Raw genomic sequence first — 16,682 nt, forward strand, 5'->3', positions numbered from 1 at the left:
GAGAGGGCCAATTAACATAAACCCACACGTCTTTGGGATGTGGAAAGAAAGCGGAGCACCCAGAGGAAGCCCATACAGTCACAGGAAAAATGTGCAAATTCCACAGAAAAGTACCCGAAGTCAGGATCGAAACTGGGTCTCTGGTGTTGTGAGACAGCAGCTCTACCAGCTGAACCTCTGTGCCACTTTATTAATTCATAATGGCCAAGGACTTTCAACCAGGCCAATCTCAAGAGTGTGTTACCAAAATACTATCACCACATCTCCTGTCCACCAAAGGCCCAAACATCCTCAACCACTGTTACACAACCATTAAAAACCCAGGCCGGAATGCTTCCCATCACTATGACTGAAGTAGAGCAGCACGGTGGCGCTGTTGGTAGACCCATTGCCTCACGATGTTCGATCCTGACCTTGGGTGCTGTCTGCGTGGAGTTTGCACTTTCTCCCTGTGACCTCGTGGGTTTCTTCCGGGTGCTTCGATTTCCTACCACATCCCAAAGACGTACAGGTATGTAGGTAAATTGGCTGGGTAAATGTAAAAATTGTCCCTGGTGTGTGTAGGATAGTGTTAATAGTGTTAGTGGGCGGGGATCGCTGGGCGGCGCGGACTTGGTGGGCCGAAAAGGCCTGTTTCCGCGCTGTATATATATGATATGATATGATATGATATGCTGGTTTGTAGGTCAGGATCGAACCTGGGTCTGTAACAGCGTTGTCCACTGCGCTTCTGTGCTGCCCTAATCTAGTCCAGTCACAGCAACACAATATCAGGTGAGGTTCTGTCCTGAGCCTCCTCCACTGTCAGAGTGAGGCCACATGGAGTTAATATAAGAGTCAGGAAGTCATGTTGCAGCTTTTTTTGAGTATTAGAATCAGAAAATCATGTTACAACTTTATAAAGCTTTGGCTAGACCACATTTGGAGTATTGTGTGCATTTCTGTTCGCCTCGTTACAGGATCATTTATGGAGGCTTTGGAGAAGGTGAAGAAGAGTTTATCCAGAATGCTGAATGGATTAAAGGGCATTAGCTATAAGGAGAGAAAGACACAAAGTGCTGGACTAATTCAGTGGGTCAGGCAGCATCACTGGAGATAAAGGATGGGTGACATTTCGCGACGGGACTCTTCTTCTGAAGAGGGTCTAAAGAAGGGACTGAAGAAGGGTCCCGACCTGAAACATCACCCATCTATTTTCTCCAGAGATGCTGCTGGACCCACTGGGTTACTCCAGTACTGTGTCTATCTTTGATATAAACCAGCATCTGCCATTCTTTGATCCTAGCTATCAGGTTGGACAGACTTGGATTGTTTTCTCTGGAGTGTCAGAGGCTGAGGGGAATGCGCTGCCATGGTGATGGTGTACGCAGATACGATAGTGATGTTTAAGTGGCTTTCAGATAGGCACATGGATATGCAGGGAATAGAGGGATATGTTATAATGTTATCCCACTTTTTAAGAAAGGAGGGAGAGAAAAAACAGGAAATTGTAGACCAGTTAGTCTGACATCGGTGGTGGGGAAGATGCTGGAGTCAATTATAAAAGACGAAATTGCGGAGCATTTGGATAGCAGTAACAGGATCGTTCCGAGTCAGCATGGATTTACAAAGGGGAAATCATGCTTGACTAATCTTCTGGAATTTTTTGAGGATGTAACTAGGAAAATGGACAGGGGAGAGCCGGTGGATGTAGTGTACCTTGACTTTCAGAAAGCCTTCGACAAGGTCCCACATAGGAGATTATTGGGCAAAATTAGAGCACATGGTATTGGGGGTAGGGTACTGACATGGATCGAAAATTGGTTGGCAGACAGAAAGCAAAGAGTGGGGATAAATGGGTCCCTTTCAGAATGGCAGGCAGTGACCAGTGGGGCACCGCAAGGCTCGGTGCTGGGACCGCAGCTATTTACAATATACATTAATGACTTGGATGAAGGGATTAAAAGTAACATTAGCAAATTTGCAGATGACACAAAGCTGGGTGGCAGTGTGAACTGTGAGGAAGATGCTATGAGGTTGCAGGGTGATTTGGACAGGTTGTGTGAGTGGCCAGTTGCATGGCAGATGCAGTTTAATTTGGATAAATGTGGGGTTATCCACTTTGGTGGTAAGAACAGGAAGGCAGATTATTATCTGAATGGTGTCAAGTTAGGAAAAGGGGACGAAGAACAAGATCTGGGTGTCCTAGTGAAAGTCACTGAAAGGAAGCATGCAGGTACAACAGGAGTGAAGAAAGCCAATGGAATGTTGGCCTTCATAACAAGGGGAGTTGAGTATAGGAGCAAAGAAGTCCTTTTGCAGTTGTACAGGGCCCAAGTGAGACCACACCTGGAGTATTGTGTGCAGTTTTGGTCTCCAAACTTGAGGAAGGACATTCTTGCTATTGAAGGAGTGCAGCGTAGGTTCACGAGGTTAATTCCCGGAATGGCGGGACTGTCGTACGTTGAAAGACTGGAGCGACTGGGCTTGTATGCTCTGGAATTTAGAAGGATGAGAGGGGATCTTATTGAAACATATATGATCATTAAGGGACTGGACACGCTAGAGGCAGGAAACATGTTCCCGATGTTGGGGGAGTCCCGAGCCAGGGGCCACTGTTTAAGAATAAGGGGTACCCATTTAGAACAGAGATGAGGAAGAACAATTTTCACTCAGAGAGTTGTGAAGCTGTGGAATACTCTGCCTCAAAAGGCAGTGGAGACCAATTCTCTGGATGCTTTCAAGAGAGAGTTAGATAGAGCTCTTAATGATAGCGGAGTCAGGGGATATGGGGAGAAGGCAGGAACGGGGTACTGATTGTGCATGTTCAGCCATGATCACGGTGAATGGCGGTGCTGGCTCAGGGCTGAATGGCCTACTCCTGCACCTATTGTCTATTGTCTATTGTGATATGGATCACTGCAGGTAGAGGAGATTAGTTTAACTTGACGTCATGTTCATCACAGACATTATGGGCCGAGGGGGTCTGTTCCTGTGTTGTACTGTTCTATGTTACTTAAATAAACCAAGAAAGAACAAAATAGTTACCGATATCCTTGCATCATCTGCCCTATATGTTCTTAGATCTGCACCGCGCTGGAGGATAAATGATGACCACATTCCAGAGACAAATAAGTCAAAGGATTTGCCATCCTACTCATTGCTTAGTGAATCAAGGTGCTTCCTACACTTTCTAGGAACCTACTGCTCTTTTGTCCATAACCAACAATCAGCCTTTCAGGAAATTACCCTGCCTGAGGTCATCTGTTGTCGGCCCTGGTCTTTTCTTGCTTCCAGTTCCCCCTCCCTACAATCAGTCTGAAGAAAGGTCCCGACCCGAAACATCACCTATCCATTTTCTCTAGAGATGTTGCCTGACCCGCTGAGTTACTCCAGCTCTTTGTGTTTATTTTATAAACCAGCATCTGCAGTTCCTCGTGTCTCCACTTTACTGCCAATCCCATAGAAGGCCCCAGGAAAGAAGCCAAGATGGATTTTATGGATGAATGTAGAGATACTCCAGCACGTTGCATCTCTCTGTGGTATAAACCACAAGAATCCGGCAGTTCTTCTTTATAACTACTCCTCTCTGGCCCTTTTTCATGCACTGTCCCCCACCACAAAGCCTCTTCTCCGTTTATTTATTCTCCTCCCAACTTGTCACTTCCATTCTACCCTCCAACTTTGTTTCCTGCGCTATCTCTCATCTCTCAGTTGCACCGAACGAACGCTCTGTTGCTCTTTTAATGCACAGAATTCTGCAAATAGTTAATGGATGGCACCAACTTTACTCAGAAGACAATAATCTCCTTTTACATAATTCTTATCAGCCACTGCACAGATATGATGCCAAGTACAGTAATCCTTTTTGATTCTTAAGCTGTCTAAAATATAATAGAACTGTTTTTATTTGTCGCGGATTGACGCAAGCGATGTTTTTGTTGACTGAAGCAGGCAGGAAAATAATCAGCAATGAAAATTATTGTAATTTAAGAAGTAAATTAAACTCTTCTTTTAGAACCTACATTTTTGTAGAATTTGTTGAAAAAGATTACGAAAAGAGATTAAAAGTCAAAATAAAATTGAAGCTAAGCCAATGAGACTCCACACCATAGGCAGCAGATGATTGGAATTAAATTGGCTAAATAAATTTGCAGTTGTTACGGAAGTTCTGCTTTATTTCCCAATTCTTGTATCTTTGTGAATTGTGTAAGTGGAGGTGAAAGGGGAAATATCGTTTTAGTAAAATATACAAAAAAAAACACATTTGCAAAGGAAGGTGATTTTTTTTCCACATCTAAAAAATTTGATTTAAGGTTTGAGATCAAAGAGTGAGATTAAAATTAATACTGAATTCCTCTGAAAGATTAAGGATTTATAAAAGAGACTTAAAATAAAATTAATGTTATTCCTTTGACTAGATCAAAAATGACATCTGAAGAAGGAACGAGAGACCAGTTGGAATCGATTAAATAGTCAAATGGGGACACAAGGAACTGCATATGCTGGTTTACAGAAAAAGATACAAAGTGCTGGAGGAACTCAGTGGGTCAGGCAGCATTTTTGGAGAACAAGAATAAGCTGATGTTTCGGTTCAGGATCCATCTTCATAGTCATACAGCGTGGAAACAGAACCTTTGGCCGAACTTGCCCACACCGACCAACATGTCCCACCTGCCTGTGTTTGGCCCATATATCCCTCTAAACCTTTCCTATCAATGTACCTGTTCAAATGCTTCTTAAACGTTGCAATATTACCTGCTTCAGCCATCTCCTCCGGCAGCTCTTCCATACATCCACCACCCTCTGTGCGAAAAAATTACCTCAGGTTCCTACTAAATCTTTCCCCCCCACCTTAAACACTTATGTCCTCTGGTTTTTGATTCCCCTACAATGGGCAAGAGACTCTGTGCGTTTACCCAATCTATTCCTCAGAGACTCATTGCGTCTACCCGATCTATTCCTGCAGACTGAAGTTAACCCAGCACTCTGTGTCTTTTTTTTTGTAAACCAGCATCTGCAATTCCTTGAGTCTCCATTGTTCTTGCCTCAATTAACAACGGTATGCAGAGCAGAACTGGCTCTTTGCATTTGCTGGATTTGCCACTGTCGTGACTGTCAATGTGCCAGACTAATAGGAAGGAAGGTTCTGCCTGTGACACAGAGGATAAGGGATGTCCCCTTGGGCCAAGGTTAAGGCTGGCTGCTTCACCTCTGCAGATCAAGGAGAGGCCATGACAGAGTTGGATTCTTAACCACAGACCAATTAACACTGGGCAGAAGTCAGGCCGGGAAAGAATTCCATTTCCGATAAGAAAGGGAAAGAGAGAGTGGGAACCGCACTATAACACAAGGAACAAAGACCACAAGTATACATTGTAAAAAAAAATTGACTCAGTCTTTTCAAGTATTAAGTAATTACAAACAGTGAGTATGGGAGTGCTCGCTGCTGTCAACTTTCCAGTACCAAAAGCACGTTTTGTATCTTGGCTTTCATTTTGGGTAATCAGAAAAGAATGCATGAAAACAAAACTGGTTCCCAAGTGCTGTTTGTTGATGCCATGATTCATTTAATCTTCAAGCAGTTCAACAAATTACTTCCAATTGCTGGCGTCACTTTCATGTGGAAGTCCAGACGCGGCAAATGCCTCGGTCCAGCAATGAATGAGTCTGCTGCTGTTCACTGGGAAACAAGCAGCTTCCAAATGGTGCAGAGAGTGCCTGTAATTGCTGCAGTAATGGATTCTGGCCTCACTCTGCACAGTTCCAACAAATATCTGAGATTTAGTTTAGTTTAGAGATACAGCATGGAAACTGGCCCTTCAGCCCGCAGAGTCCGCGCCGACCAGCGATCACCCGTACACAAATTCTACCTTAACACTAGGGACAATTTGCAGAAGCCAATTAACCTACAAAACTGCACATCTTTGGAGTGTGGGAGGAAACCAGAGCACCCAGAGAAAACCCACATGGTCACTGGGAGAACGTGAAAACTCCGTACTGACAGCACCTGTAGTCAGGATTGAACCCAGGTCACAGACAGCAACTTTACTGCTGCACCACCTTCCAACCCCTTACACAGCCTCAAAGACAAATGTAGTTACATTTAGAACAACACCTCATATTTCGCTTGGGCGGCTTACAATCTAGCGGTATGAACGTTGAAACGTTGACTTCTCCAATTTCAAGTGACCCCTGCATTCCCTCTCTCCTCTCCTCCCCCACCCTCATCATCCTACTAGTTCCACTGTTCTCATCCTCGTTATCAACTTTTCTCCAGCCAACAATGGGCCATTATGGGCTGCACCCTTCCTTGCTCACCTGTTGCCGGCCCTGCTTTGTTCTGGCCTTTTCTTACCTCCAGTTCCTTCCCCTCCACTTTCAGTCTTAAGAAGGGTCCCGACCCGAAAAGTCACCCCTCCTTTTTCACCAGAGATACTGCCTGACCCGCTGAATTACTCCAGCTCTTTGGGTCTACCTGTTGTTAGCTTGAGTGGTACAAGATTGCAATATGAGCACATGAGAGTGTTTGAGCCTTCAATACAGAGGGGACTGTGGAGAAGAATCCTCTTTGTCTCGTGGAATGTGGGAAACCTTGTCAAATTTTGAACGTGGACTTCCAGGAGGCATTGACACATTTCCCTGCAAGAATCAGAGGACATAGGTTAAAGGTAAGAGGGGAAAGATTTAATAGGAACGCGAGGAGCAACGTTTTCATACAGAGGATGGTGGGTATATGGAATGAGCTGCCAGAGGAGGTAGTTCTGACAGGTACTATAACAGCATTAAAAAAACACTTGGACATGTACAGGACAGCACAGTGGCGCAGAGGTAGAGTTGCTGCCTTGCAGTGCTAGAGACCCGGGTTTGATCCTGAATACGGGTGCTGCCTGTTCAGAGTTTGTATGTTCTCCCTGTGACCTCGTTGGTTTCCTCCAGGTGCTTCGATTTCCTCCCACACTCCAAAGATGTGCAGGTGGTAGGTTAATTGGCTTCGGTAAAATTTACATCGTCCCCAGTGTGTAGAATTGTGCTGGTCGGCGCGGACTTGGTGGGCCAAGGGGCTGTTTCCACGCTGTATCTCTAAAATATCTCTGTAGTCTAAAAGGTACATAGATAGAAAAAGTTTGGAGGGATATGGACCAAACATCAGCAGGTGGGATTAGTATAGATGGGGCATCTTGGTAGGCATGAACGAGTTGGGCCGATGGGCCCGTTTCTGTGCTCTCATTTTGGCTGCAATCAGCTACATAAAGTTGTGAGCAATGATTCCCCTATAAAGTTTGCCCTCAAGTCATTTGCCTATCACTGTACACATCATCTGCAATAGCCCAAATCAATGATAGATTCATAAAGATACAGCACGGAAACAGGTCCTTCGGCCCGACTCGTCCTTGCTGAAGATAGACACAAAGTGCTGGAGATGCCTTTCTATACCAATCCAATTTGCCTGCCTATTGCTCCAAAACTTTCCTATCCGTGTAGCTGTACAAGTTTTTCATTTCAGTTTTTAGTTTAGAGATCCAGCATGGAAATAGGCCCATCAGCCCACCATACTGACCATTGATCACACGTTCAAACTAAGAGTTCTATGTTATCCCACTTTCTCATGCACTTCTACACACTAGAGGTAATTTACAGGGGGGCAATTAACCTATAAACCAGCACGTCTTTGGGACTTGGGAGGAAACCGAACATAGGTTTAAGGTGAGAGGAGAAAGATTTAATAGGAACCTGAGGGGCAACTCTTTGTAGGTGTATGGAACAAACTTCCTGAGGAGATAGTTGAAACAGGTACGATAATTGTTTTTGTTTATTATTGTTACTTCTACCAAGATAGTGAAAAACTTTGCTTGTACTACCCTGCTATAATCATGCGATACACGAATACAATCCAGCTATACACAATTACGGCAGGTAGTGCAAAGAGAAAAATACCAGAGTGTAGAATATAGTGTTAACAGCTTTATAGCATGCAATTACAGAGATAGTACATATAAAAAGAAGTGCAAGGACCGCAATGAGGTAGGTTGGGAGATTGAGACCACACTCTAAGCTTGTACAAGGACAATATTTAACAAACATTTGGACAGGTTCATGGTTAGGATAGGTTTAAAGGGATATGACAAATGAGAGGAGGTGGGACTAGCGTAGATGGGGCATATTGGTCAGCATGGGTCAAAGTTGGGCCAAAGAGCCTGTTTCCATGCTGTGTGACAAAGAGTCATACTCTTTGATGCCTGGAAGAAACCCACAAGGTGACAGGGAGAGCATGCAAACTTCAAGCGTGCACATGCACACACACACACTTAGACATGTACACACACACATACACACACACACACACACATACACACAAACACAGGCACACACAGGTCAGGATCGAACCCGGGGGTGTGAGGGCTCTACCCACTGCGCCATCGTGCCGCCCTCATTTTCCGAGGTCACGGTGTACTTGGTGAGGTGGCAGTGGATGGCGAGGCAGCTGGCCACTGTGGAGAGTGTTTGTGCTGTCGGATGGCCTTACAGGATGAATCAGGCGCCCGTGCTGCATGCCCCTGTTGTTTACATGCAGGTTACGGCGTGCGGAGGACTGAGCACAAAGCAAGAGCTTGCTCCATTGTCGGCACCCTCAGCCTGCTATGCATGGGCTGCGGGTATTTTGCCTGGTCGGATATAGTCTGCCGCCAGCACATGCATTGTTGTGGAGATTGCCCGCACCGATCTGCGGTGTTCGCACTGCCGGAGGCTCTGCCTTATCTCTCCCCGGGCTCCGGGCCCTGTCTCCTCAGGTGAGTCAGCAGTGCTCAAAGGCAGGAATGCAAATAAGCAGGCAACTGGCTGGGGTTTATCAAAACACGCAGCACTGACAATGGCAAAGTGTGTTTCAACCGTGCCTGTGTGAGAGAGAGAGAATGTCAATGCTTTTCAGCTGTCTCTTCTCTGCTCACTCCCTCTTCTCCCCTCTCCCATCAAGCAAGGGGTAGAAAAGTGTGAAAACATACACCTCCAGATTCAGGGACAGCTTCTTCCCAGCTGTTATCAGTCAACTGAACCATCCTCACCAACTAAAGAGCGGTCCTGACCTACCATCTACCTCATTGGAGACCCTTGGACTATCTTTGATTAAAGACTTTATCTTGCACTAAACATTATTCTCTTTATCCTGCATCTGTACATTGTGGACAGCTTGATTGTAATCATGTATGAGTTTTTAAATGTCATATGTACCGACAATGGAACTATGAAATTCTTACTGCTACAAATTATTCTCTCTTGTGCTTGTCCAGTTTCCTAACTGGTACTATTTTACAAGCCACATGGACATTGGTTTCCAGAACATAATTTACTTCTTGAGTGGAACAAAAAAAGTTTGTCCTCACATTCCCCTTATATCTTTCCTCCAGAATTTAAATCTGCAATAAAGTAACGAGGACCCGATTTCTAATTTTAAGAATAGACACAAAATGCTAGCGTAACTCAGCATGTCAGGCAGCATCTCTGGTGATAAAAGACATTTCGGGTTGGGACCCGTCCTCAGACTGGGGTCCCAGTATCTGCAGTTCTTTGTTTCTACTGCTTGTAATTTTAAGACCATTGTTTTTTTTTGCCAAAGCAACAAGCTGTGAAAGGGTTAACAACTCTAAATTGGCTTGTTTTTGATTGTGGAATTCAGCCGATAGACACTCTGGCATCGCTCTCCTTGTGACAGGCGCTGGCAAAGGCCGGGGAGGATGTGGTACCAGGGACATAGCCACAGGGAAGTAGTTCCTGAGAGACGGGAGCGATGCAATGCAGGCAGACGAGAACCTCGAAGGTGTTCAAACTATGTGTAGTTGCATCTTATCTACAAACCCCAAATCAGATAACTGGCCCTGTCCCCAGATTGATAGAGGGCGTGTAGCCATCATGGATCCAACCAATGTGATGGGACTCCATCACAAAGACGTTGGAGCCAGCAGGTCTACAGATTACAGTAACCTCATCACCGATTCTAGCCACGTGTAAACCACGCCAGACAGAACTCAGCCTAATCTCACGGCAGCATCTCCCCACCTCTGTGGGTTTCTCTGGTTACGCAAAAAGAAATACTCCCTTTCACTTTAAGGGGAATTGGGAAAACAGGTCAAAATACTCCCTTGATCACATTAAACAAGGAACATGCATTAACAGGGCAGAACATGGGTCCACTTCACTGCCTATCTCCGTACTAATTTCCAGCATCAGTGATAGGCAACAGGATCTATATTTAAAGCTCTTGAACATTAGTCTGACTTAACCCTTTCTGGATGTAAGGTTAATTGTCAGTGAGGGAGGCAGCCTGTTCCACTTAAGCAAAATGGACTCAGTTTCTCAAGGGATTCTTGTCAATTTACTAACGCATAATAACAAGTAGTTTATTGAACATTTTGCTTCAGAATTTATTAGCCTGAAATTAGTAGCTGAAGGCATTCTTCGGACAGCAACGTACCATATATGCTATATAAAAGATCTAAAGGGGTTTTATTTACAGATTTGTTTTGCTTCAAGTTGGCATACAGAGCGTGGAACAGTGCAGCGCAGAAACAGGGCCTTCTGCCCACAATGTGCGTGCTAAGCATGATGCTTGGTCAAACTTATCTCCTCTACCTGCACCTCATATCCTGTACTTGTACGCTGTCGACTGTAATCATGTTGATTGTAATCATCTATAGTCTTTTCACTGACATGATAGCACATAACAAAAAAACTTTTCACGGTACTGTGACAATAATAAACTAATCTAAACTAAACTAATCCATATCCCTCCAGACCCTGCATATTCATATGGCTATCTAAAACCCTCTTAAATGTCACTTAAATGCCTGTTGAACTAATCTCCTTTGCCTGCTTGTCATCCATATTCCTCTATTCCCTCTATATCCGCATGCCTATCTAAAAGCCTCTTAAACACCACTTTCATATCTGCCTCCACCACTACCCTCAGCAGCACGTTCCAGGCCCCCACCACCCTATGTGTAAGAAACTTGACCCGCACATCCCCTTTAAACTTTGTCCCTTTCACCTTAAAGTTATGCAGTCTCGTTTTTGACATTTCCATCCTGGGAAAAAGGTTCTGACTGTCTACTATATCTGTGTCTCTCATAATTTCAGGTTTCAACTGTCAGGTTTCCCCTCAACCCAATATTTTGTTACTGTTTAGCAAAATCAGGTATTCCAGATTATAATGAAGAGCGGTGTCAATTTTCTATTTGTATATTGAAATTAAGAATAGCAACAGCACACATACATTCAATGTTTTCCATTAACAGTGGCGCAGCGGTAAGGCTGCTGCCATACCGTGCCAGAGACCCGGGGTCAATCCTGACTATGGGTGCTGTCAGTATGGAGTTTGTACATTCTCCGGTTTCCTCCCACATCCCAAAAATGTGCAGGTTTATAGGTTAATTGGCTTTGGGAAAATTGGAAATTGTTCCTAGTGTGTAGGATAGTGCTAGTGTACGGTGTGATCGCTGGTCGGCACGGACTCAGTGGGCTGAAAGGCCTGTTCCTTATCCTGTTTATAAGGGTAGAGGTAAGGCGGATGTTCAGTTCAGTTAGTTTGTAAAAGCAGCGTGGAAACAGGCCCTTCAGCCCTCTGAGTTCATGCTCACCGTTGATAACCCGTTCACACTACTTCTATGTTATCCTACACACGAAGGACAATTTTACAGAGGACAATTAACTCTGTAAATTAGTCTTACAGAGACTAACCTGTAAGTTTAGGAATGATTTTTCTAAAATCATGCACGTCTTTGAGGTGTGGGACGAAACCGGAGCACTTGGAGGAAACCCACTCGGCCACAGGGAGAATGTGCAAACTCCACACAGACAGCACCCGCGGTTAAGATCGAACCCAGGTGTCCAGCGCTGAGAGGCAGTAGCTCTACCAGTTGTGCCACAATGCAAACCTTAAAGACAAACTCACATTACAAACCTAATAAAATGAGTAGTTTTACACAGAGAGTGATGAGTGCCTGGAACGCGCTGCTATTGGTGATGGCGGCAGATACGATAGTGGCGTTTAAAAGGCTTTCAGATTGGCACATGGATATATGTTGCTTTAAGGGGAGGTGGAAGCAATTATTTCACAATATTTAAAAGAATCAATGCAACGTCCGAGGTTTAGAAGGCCGGGACTATGATGCAGGTAAATAGTGTTAGCGTAGATCGGTACAAGGGGCGGCATGGATGCGGTGGGCCGAAGGGCCCGTTTGACACGACTCAAAGACCTTGACAATGGCTGCCCTTTTTCCACAGATGGGCTTAGTCCGGTGACCAAACAACACATCGCACTGACCAGCAAGAAAAAATACAAGGCCACAAAGGGCGAGGTTGCGAGAACAGACGAAGAGAAGAATGACGCACAGCCTGCAACCATCGCCTTCACCTTTAAGAGATACTTATTCGACCCACAGAAAAAGATGGTTCAGTCTTAAAATGATTATTTTCATATCAGGAGTATTGAGAGGTGGGACAGGGTTTAAAAGGATCACTTCATGTCTTCTTGCCTTAAAACTTGATTCAGCAGTGGGCTTTTCTGAAGAAATAAAATCAAAATTAATCCCTTTGATTGCTGAAAAATCATTCCTATTTTGAAACTGCTCTTTCCTCAAGAGTTGGTTTTCTTTGCCTTTGTGGTCGACAGACTATCTCTTTTAGACATTTAACCATGCCTAACATCTCAAGTTCCCATTACAGGAAGGATGTGGAGGTTTTGGAAAGGGTGCAGAGGAGGTTTGCCAGAATGCTGCGGGTATTGAAGGAGGTAAAGTAGAGTACAAGGAGAGATTGGACAAACTTGGGTTGTTTTCTCTGGAGCATCAGAGGTTGAGAGAAGACTTGATAGACATATATAAAATTACGAGAAGCCTATTTAGGGCATGCATTCAGACCCTTTTCCCCAGGGTGGAAATGTCAAAGACGAGAGGGCATAACTGTAAGGTGAAAAGTGCAAAGTTTAAAGGAGATGTGTGGGGCAGGTTTTTTTATACAGAGGGTGGTGAATGCTTGGATCATTTTGTTAGGTGTGGTAGTGGAGGCAGACACGATAGTAGCATTTAAGAGGCTTTTAGATTGCCACATGGATATTCAGGGAATGGAGGAATATATCATGTGCAGGCAGAGGAGATTAATTTAACGGCATCATGTACGGTACGGACATTGTGGGCCGAAGGGCCTGTTCCTGTCCTGTACTATTCTTTGTTCAATGTCCCGGCTGGTGATTGATGATTAGATCAGACAAGGAACCCAAGCCTAATCTCAGCAGATATCCAAAGGCCACCACCTGCGGAGGGTTGGCAAAGTGGAAATGGAAGGTAGAGACAGAATGCATGAAATACCCAGCAGCTCAGGTAGTGTCCAGGGAGAGAGACAGAGAGACTGAGCTAATACTTCAGTTCATTGGCAAATAAACCTTAAAGCAAGTTTTAAACAAGTGGAGATGCAAAATCGATTATTTTTAAATATCATGCCTCCACCTCCTGTTCAAGCAACATATATGAGTTGCCAAAAGCTATAGAAGCAGATGCAATTATGACTTTTGGGCGGATGTGGGTAGGAAGGGTTTAGAGTGAGATTTGAGTATATAGATGGGCCTGTTCCTGTGCGGTACTGTTCTAAGTTCTGGACAAATGGGGGAACAAAGAAAATTGTGGTTGAACAGGCTGGCAGAATGGGACGGGCACCGAGAGAGACTGAAGATCACAACCATAAGGTGGGTCTCGGCCATGGAGGGATTTGAAAACGAGGATGCGTAGTTTTATATTCAACGTATTGGATATTTAAAGTGTGGAAATAAAAATGTTACCTTGGGAAACTCAGCGGGGCAGACAGCTTTTATGGAGAACATGGGTAGGTGATGTTTCGGGTTGGAAACCTATTTCTTTTCCCGTATTCTCGCTCAGCCCAAGAATCGCAACAGTCCAATGCTGCAGATGCCCTGTGCACCAAACCATCACCATTGGGGTAAGTATTGCATAATGCTTGCTGCCCTGTTATAGCTCTGGTATGCCAGCACCAAGGGTGGGTTATGAGAACACAAACCCCTAGAGGTTGGCCACGAAACAAAGTACTCAGTGGGTCATGCAGCATCTGTGGAGGGAGATGGGCAGACGACATTTCAGATGGGCAGACGACATTTCGGCTGGGCATCCTTCTGCAGACTGATCGGATTCCCTATCTAAAACTTCACTTAATCATTCCCTCCACACAGTCACAGGGAGAGCGTACAAACTCTGTACAGACAGCACCTGTAGTCATGATAGAACCCGGGTCTCTTGCGCTGTAAGGCAGCAGCTCTATCACTGCGCCAAACTCGCTGCATTGGCCCAAACTCCCTGGCCTCAAGAGCTCATCCATTGCCTCTGCCCTGTCTCGGTTGCCCCTGCCCCTTACTGATTGTTCCCTGCCACATTCCGGTTGCCTCCTGCCCTAAATGGCCGCCCGCTTACTCATCGCCTGCGCCCATATCCTCACCCTTTGCGACACAAGGAATAGGTGAGATTTTGTGTCAAAACTATTCCTTCACAATGAAAGTAGAGGTCATCTGTTGCCGGCCCATTTTTTGTTTTGGTCTTTTCTCACCTCCAGTTTATTCCACCCCCACCTACCTCCACTTTCAGTCCAAAGAATGGTTCTGACCAAAATGTCACCTATTCCTTTTATCCAGAGATACTGCCAGACCCGCTGAGTTACTCCAGCATTTTGCTTCTATCTTCAGCAACTACAATTCCTTGTTTCTATCTGCTCAAAGCCAATTTGTAATAGACGGCAAATGGTGGGTTTGACAGATCAATATTTGGATCTGGTAAATGAATGAACAAATATAACCATCTTTCTATGTAGGTATGGGTGCCAGGGCTGTTTTCATGTATTTGCATTGGCATTTTGTGCTGGGGTTCTGGCTTGTGGGTGAATTGGATTGAAAGCAACATGAATTTCCATGGTGTAAGAAAATAACTGCAGATGCTGGTACAAACCGAAGGTATTTATTCACAAAATGCTGGAGTAACTCAGCAGGTCAGGCAGCATCTCAGGAGAGAAGGAATGGGTGACGTTTCGGGTCGAGACCCTTCTTCAGACTGATGTCAGGGGGGCGGGACAAAGAATTTCCATGGTGGTTGATATCTTCACAAATGAAGTGCCGTTATCGTTGTAACATTGAGGGATGGTTTACTGGTTTAATGAGCCGGAAGTTTGATGATTCGCAGCGTTAAAAACAAGCGTTACAACCGTAGATCATAAAGCTGTATTTTGAGATATTAAGCAGTCCACAGGCACAGACTCCCCACCATCAGCTCCATCTACACTCCAGCTGCCTCAGAAAAGCAGCCAAACATGTCCCAACCCGGTCATTCCTTCTTCTCCCTGCACCCATCGGGCAGAAGGTCCAGAAGCTTGAAAGCACGTACCACCAGACTCAGGAGCAGCTTCTCCCCCTCTGTTATCAGGCTTCTGAACGGTCCTTCCATTAGTTCGGGTACTGTCCGATTTACCTCAACCCCATTATGGACATTGGACTTTGCCGTGGAATTGGTGTGCTACAATTTAATTTAGAGATACAGCATGAAAATAGGCCCTTTGGTCCACCGTCCATGCCAATCTGCGATTACCCGCATGCACTAGTTCTATGTTATTCCACTTTCTCATCCACTTCCTACACATAAGAGGAAATTTACAGAGACCAATTAACCTACAAACCCACTCATCTTTGGGATGTGGGAGGAATCTGAAGCACCCGGAGGAAACCCACGTGGAGAGAACACAGGGAGAACGTGAAAACGCCACACAGACAGCACCTGAGCCCAGAATCAAGCCCGGGTCTGTAAGGCAGCGGCTCTACCCGCTGTACCACTGTGGCACCCCTGAATGCTGTAACGTATATTCTGCACTCTGTAGCTTCCCCTTTGCTCTAGCTATTGTACTTGGGTTTGACTTGATTGTATTTATGTATAGTATTATCTGCAAAACAAAGCTTTTCACTGTACCTCAGTACACATGTCAATAATAAACCTAAACCTTTATAATACACTACCCCCCCCCCCCCCCCCCCACCTCCCCATCCACCTCGCTGCCCCCCCCCCCACCCCATATTTTGTAAGTGAAGACGTGTGCCCTGGTTGAGTCCTGTAGATGGAGCTCTAGTCGCACGAGTAGGCAGCGGATCTGGGTCGTGAGAGATGCAGTCTCCAGCCCACAACCTGTCCCACCTCTCCCGCTTTCATCCTGAGTTTTGTTTTAAAGTGCTTGACGATTTTTAGGCTTACATAAAACAGCACAAGAACAGGCCCTTCTGCCCACAATGAGTGCCGAACATGGTGCCAAAACCAACTCTTGCAATCCAAGTATGTCCAACCTCTCCGCAGAGTTAATGCCCTGTAATCCAGGCATCATTCTGCTGAATCTCCTCTGCACCTACTCCAAACACTCCACATCCTTCCTTCGATGGAAGGACCAGAACTGAACCCAATACTCCAAATTTGGCCTCAGCAAAGTTTTATAAAGCTGCATTGTGGCTTCCTGACTCTTATACTCATTGTCCTAACCTACGAAGGCAAGCATACCGCTCACCATCTTTATCACTCTATTTGTGTTGTCAAAGTTGTTAACTTCTGAGGATGGGCTGAAAGGCCTGATGGCACGACTGTGAGAGACGAGGATTGTGTATGTGTGTTTGTGAGACT

At 45.1% G+C, this 16,682-nt stretch overlaps 1 protein-coding gene across 3 annotated transcripts in view; it reads left to right on the top strand.

Annotated features, from left to right (window-relative positions):
• eefsec (eukaryotic elongation factor, selenocysteine-tRNA-specific) overlaps positions 1 to 12,539 on the top strand; it is a 254,466-nt gene extending 241,927 nt beyond the window's left edge. For all 3 annotated transcript variants that reach the window (XM_078414245.1, XM_078414246.1, XM_078414247.1), the window contains one exon: positions 12,259 to 12,539. In XM_078414245.1, coding sequence (XP_078270371.1) covers positions 12,259 to 12,437 — 179 coding nt within the window. In that variant the 3' untranslated portion in view covers positions 12,438 to 12,539. The remainder of the gene's footprint in view (positions 1 to 12,258) is intronic.
• The last annotated feature ends 4,143 nt before the right edge of the window (positions 12,540 to 16,682 follow it).

Source organism: Rhinoraja longicauda, chromosome 17 (genome assembly GCF_053455715.1).
Source record: "Rhinoraja longicauda isolate Sanriku21f chromosome 17, sRhiLon1.1, whole genome shotgun sequence".
Taxonomy (NCBI): Eukaryota; Metazoa; Chordata; class Chondrichthyes; order Rajiformes; family Arhynchobatidae; genus Rhinoraja; species Rhinoraja longicauda.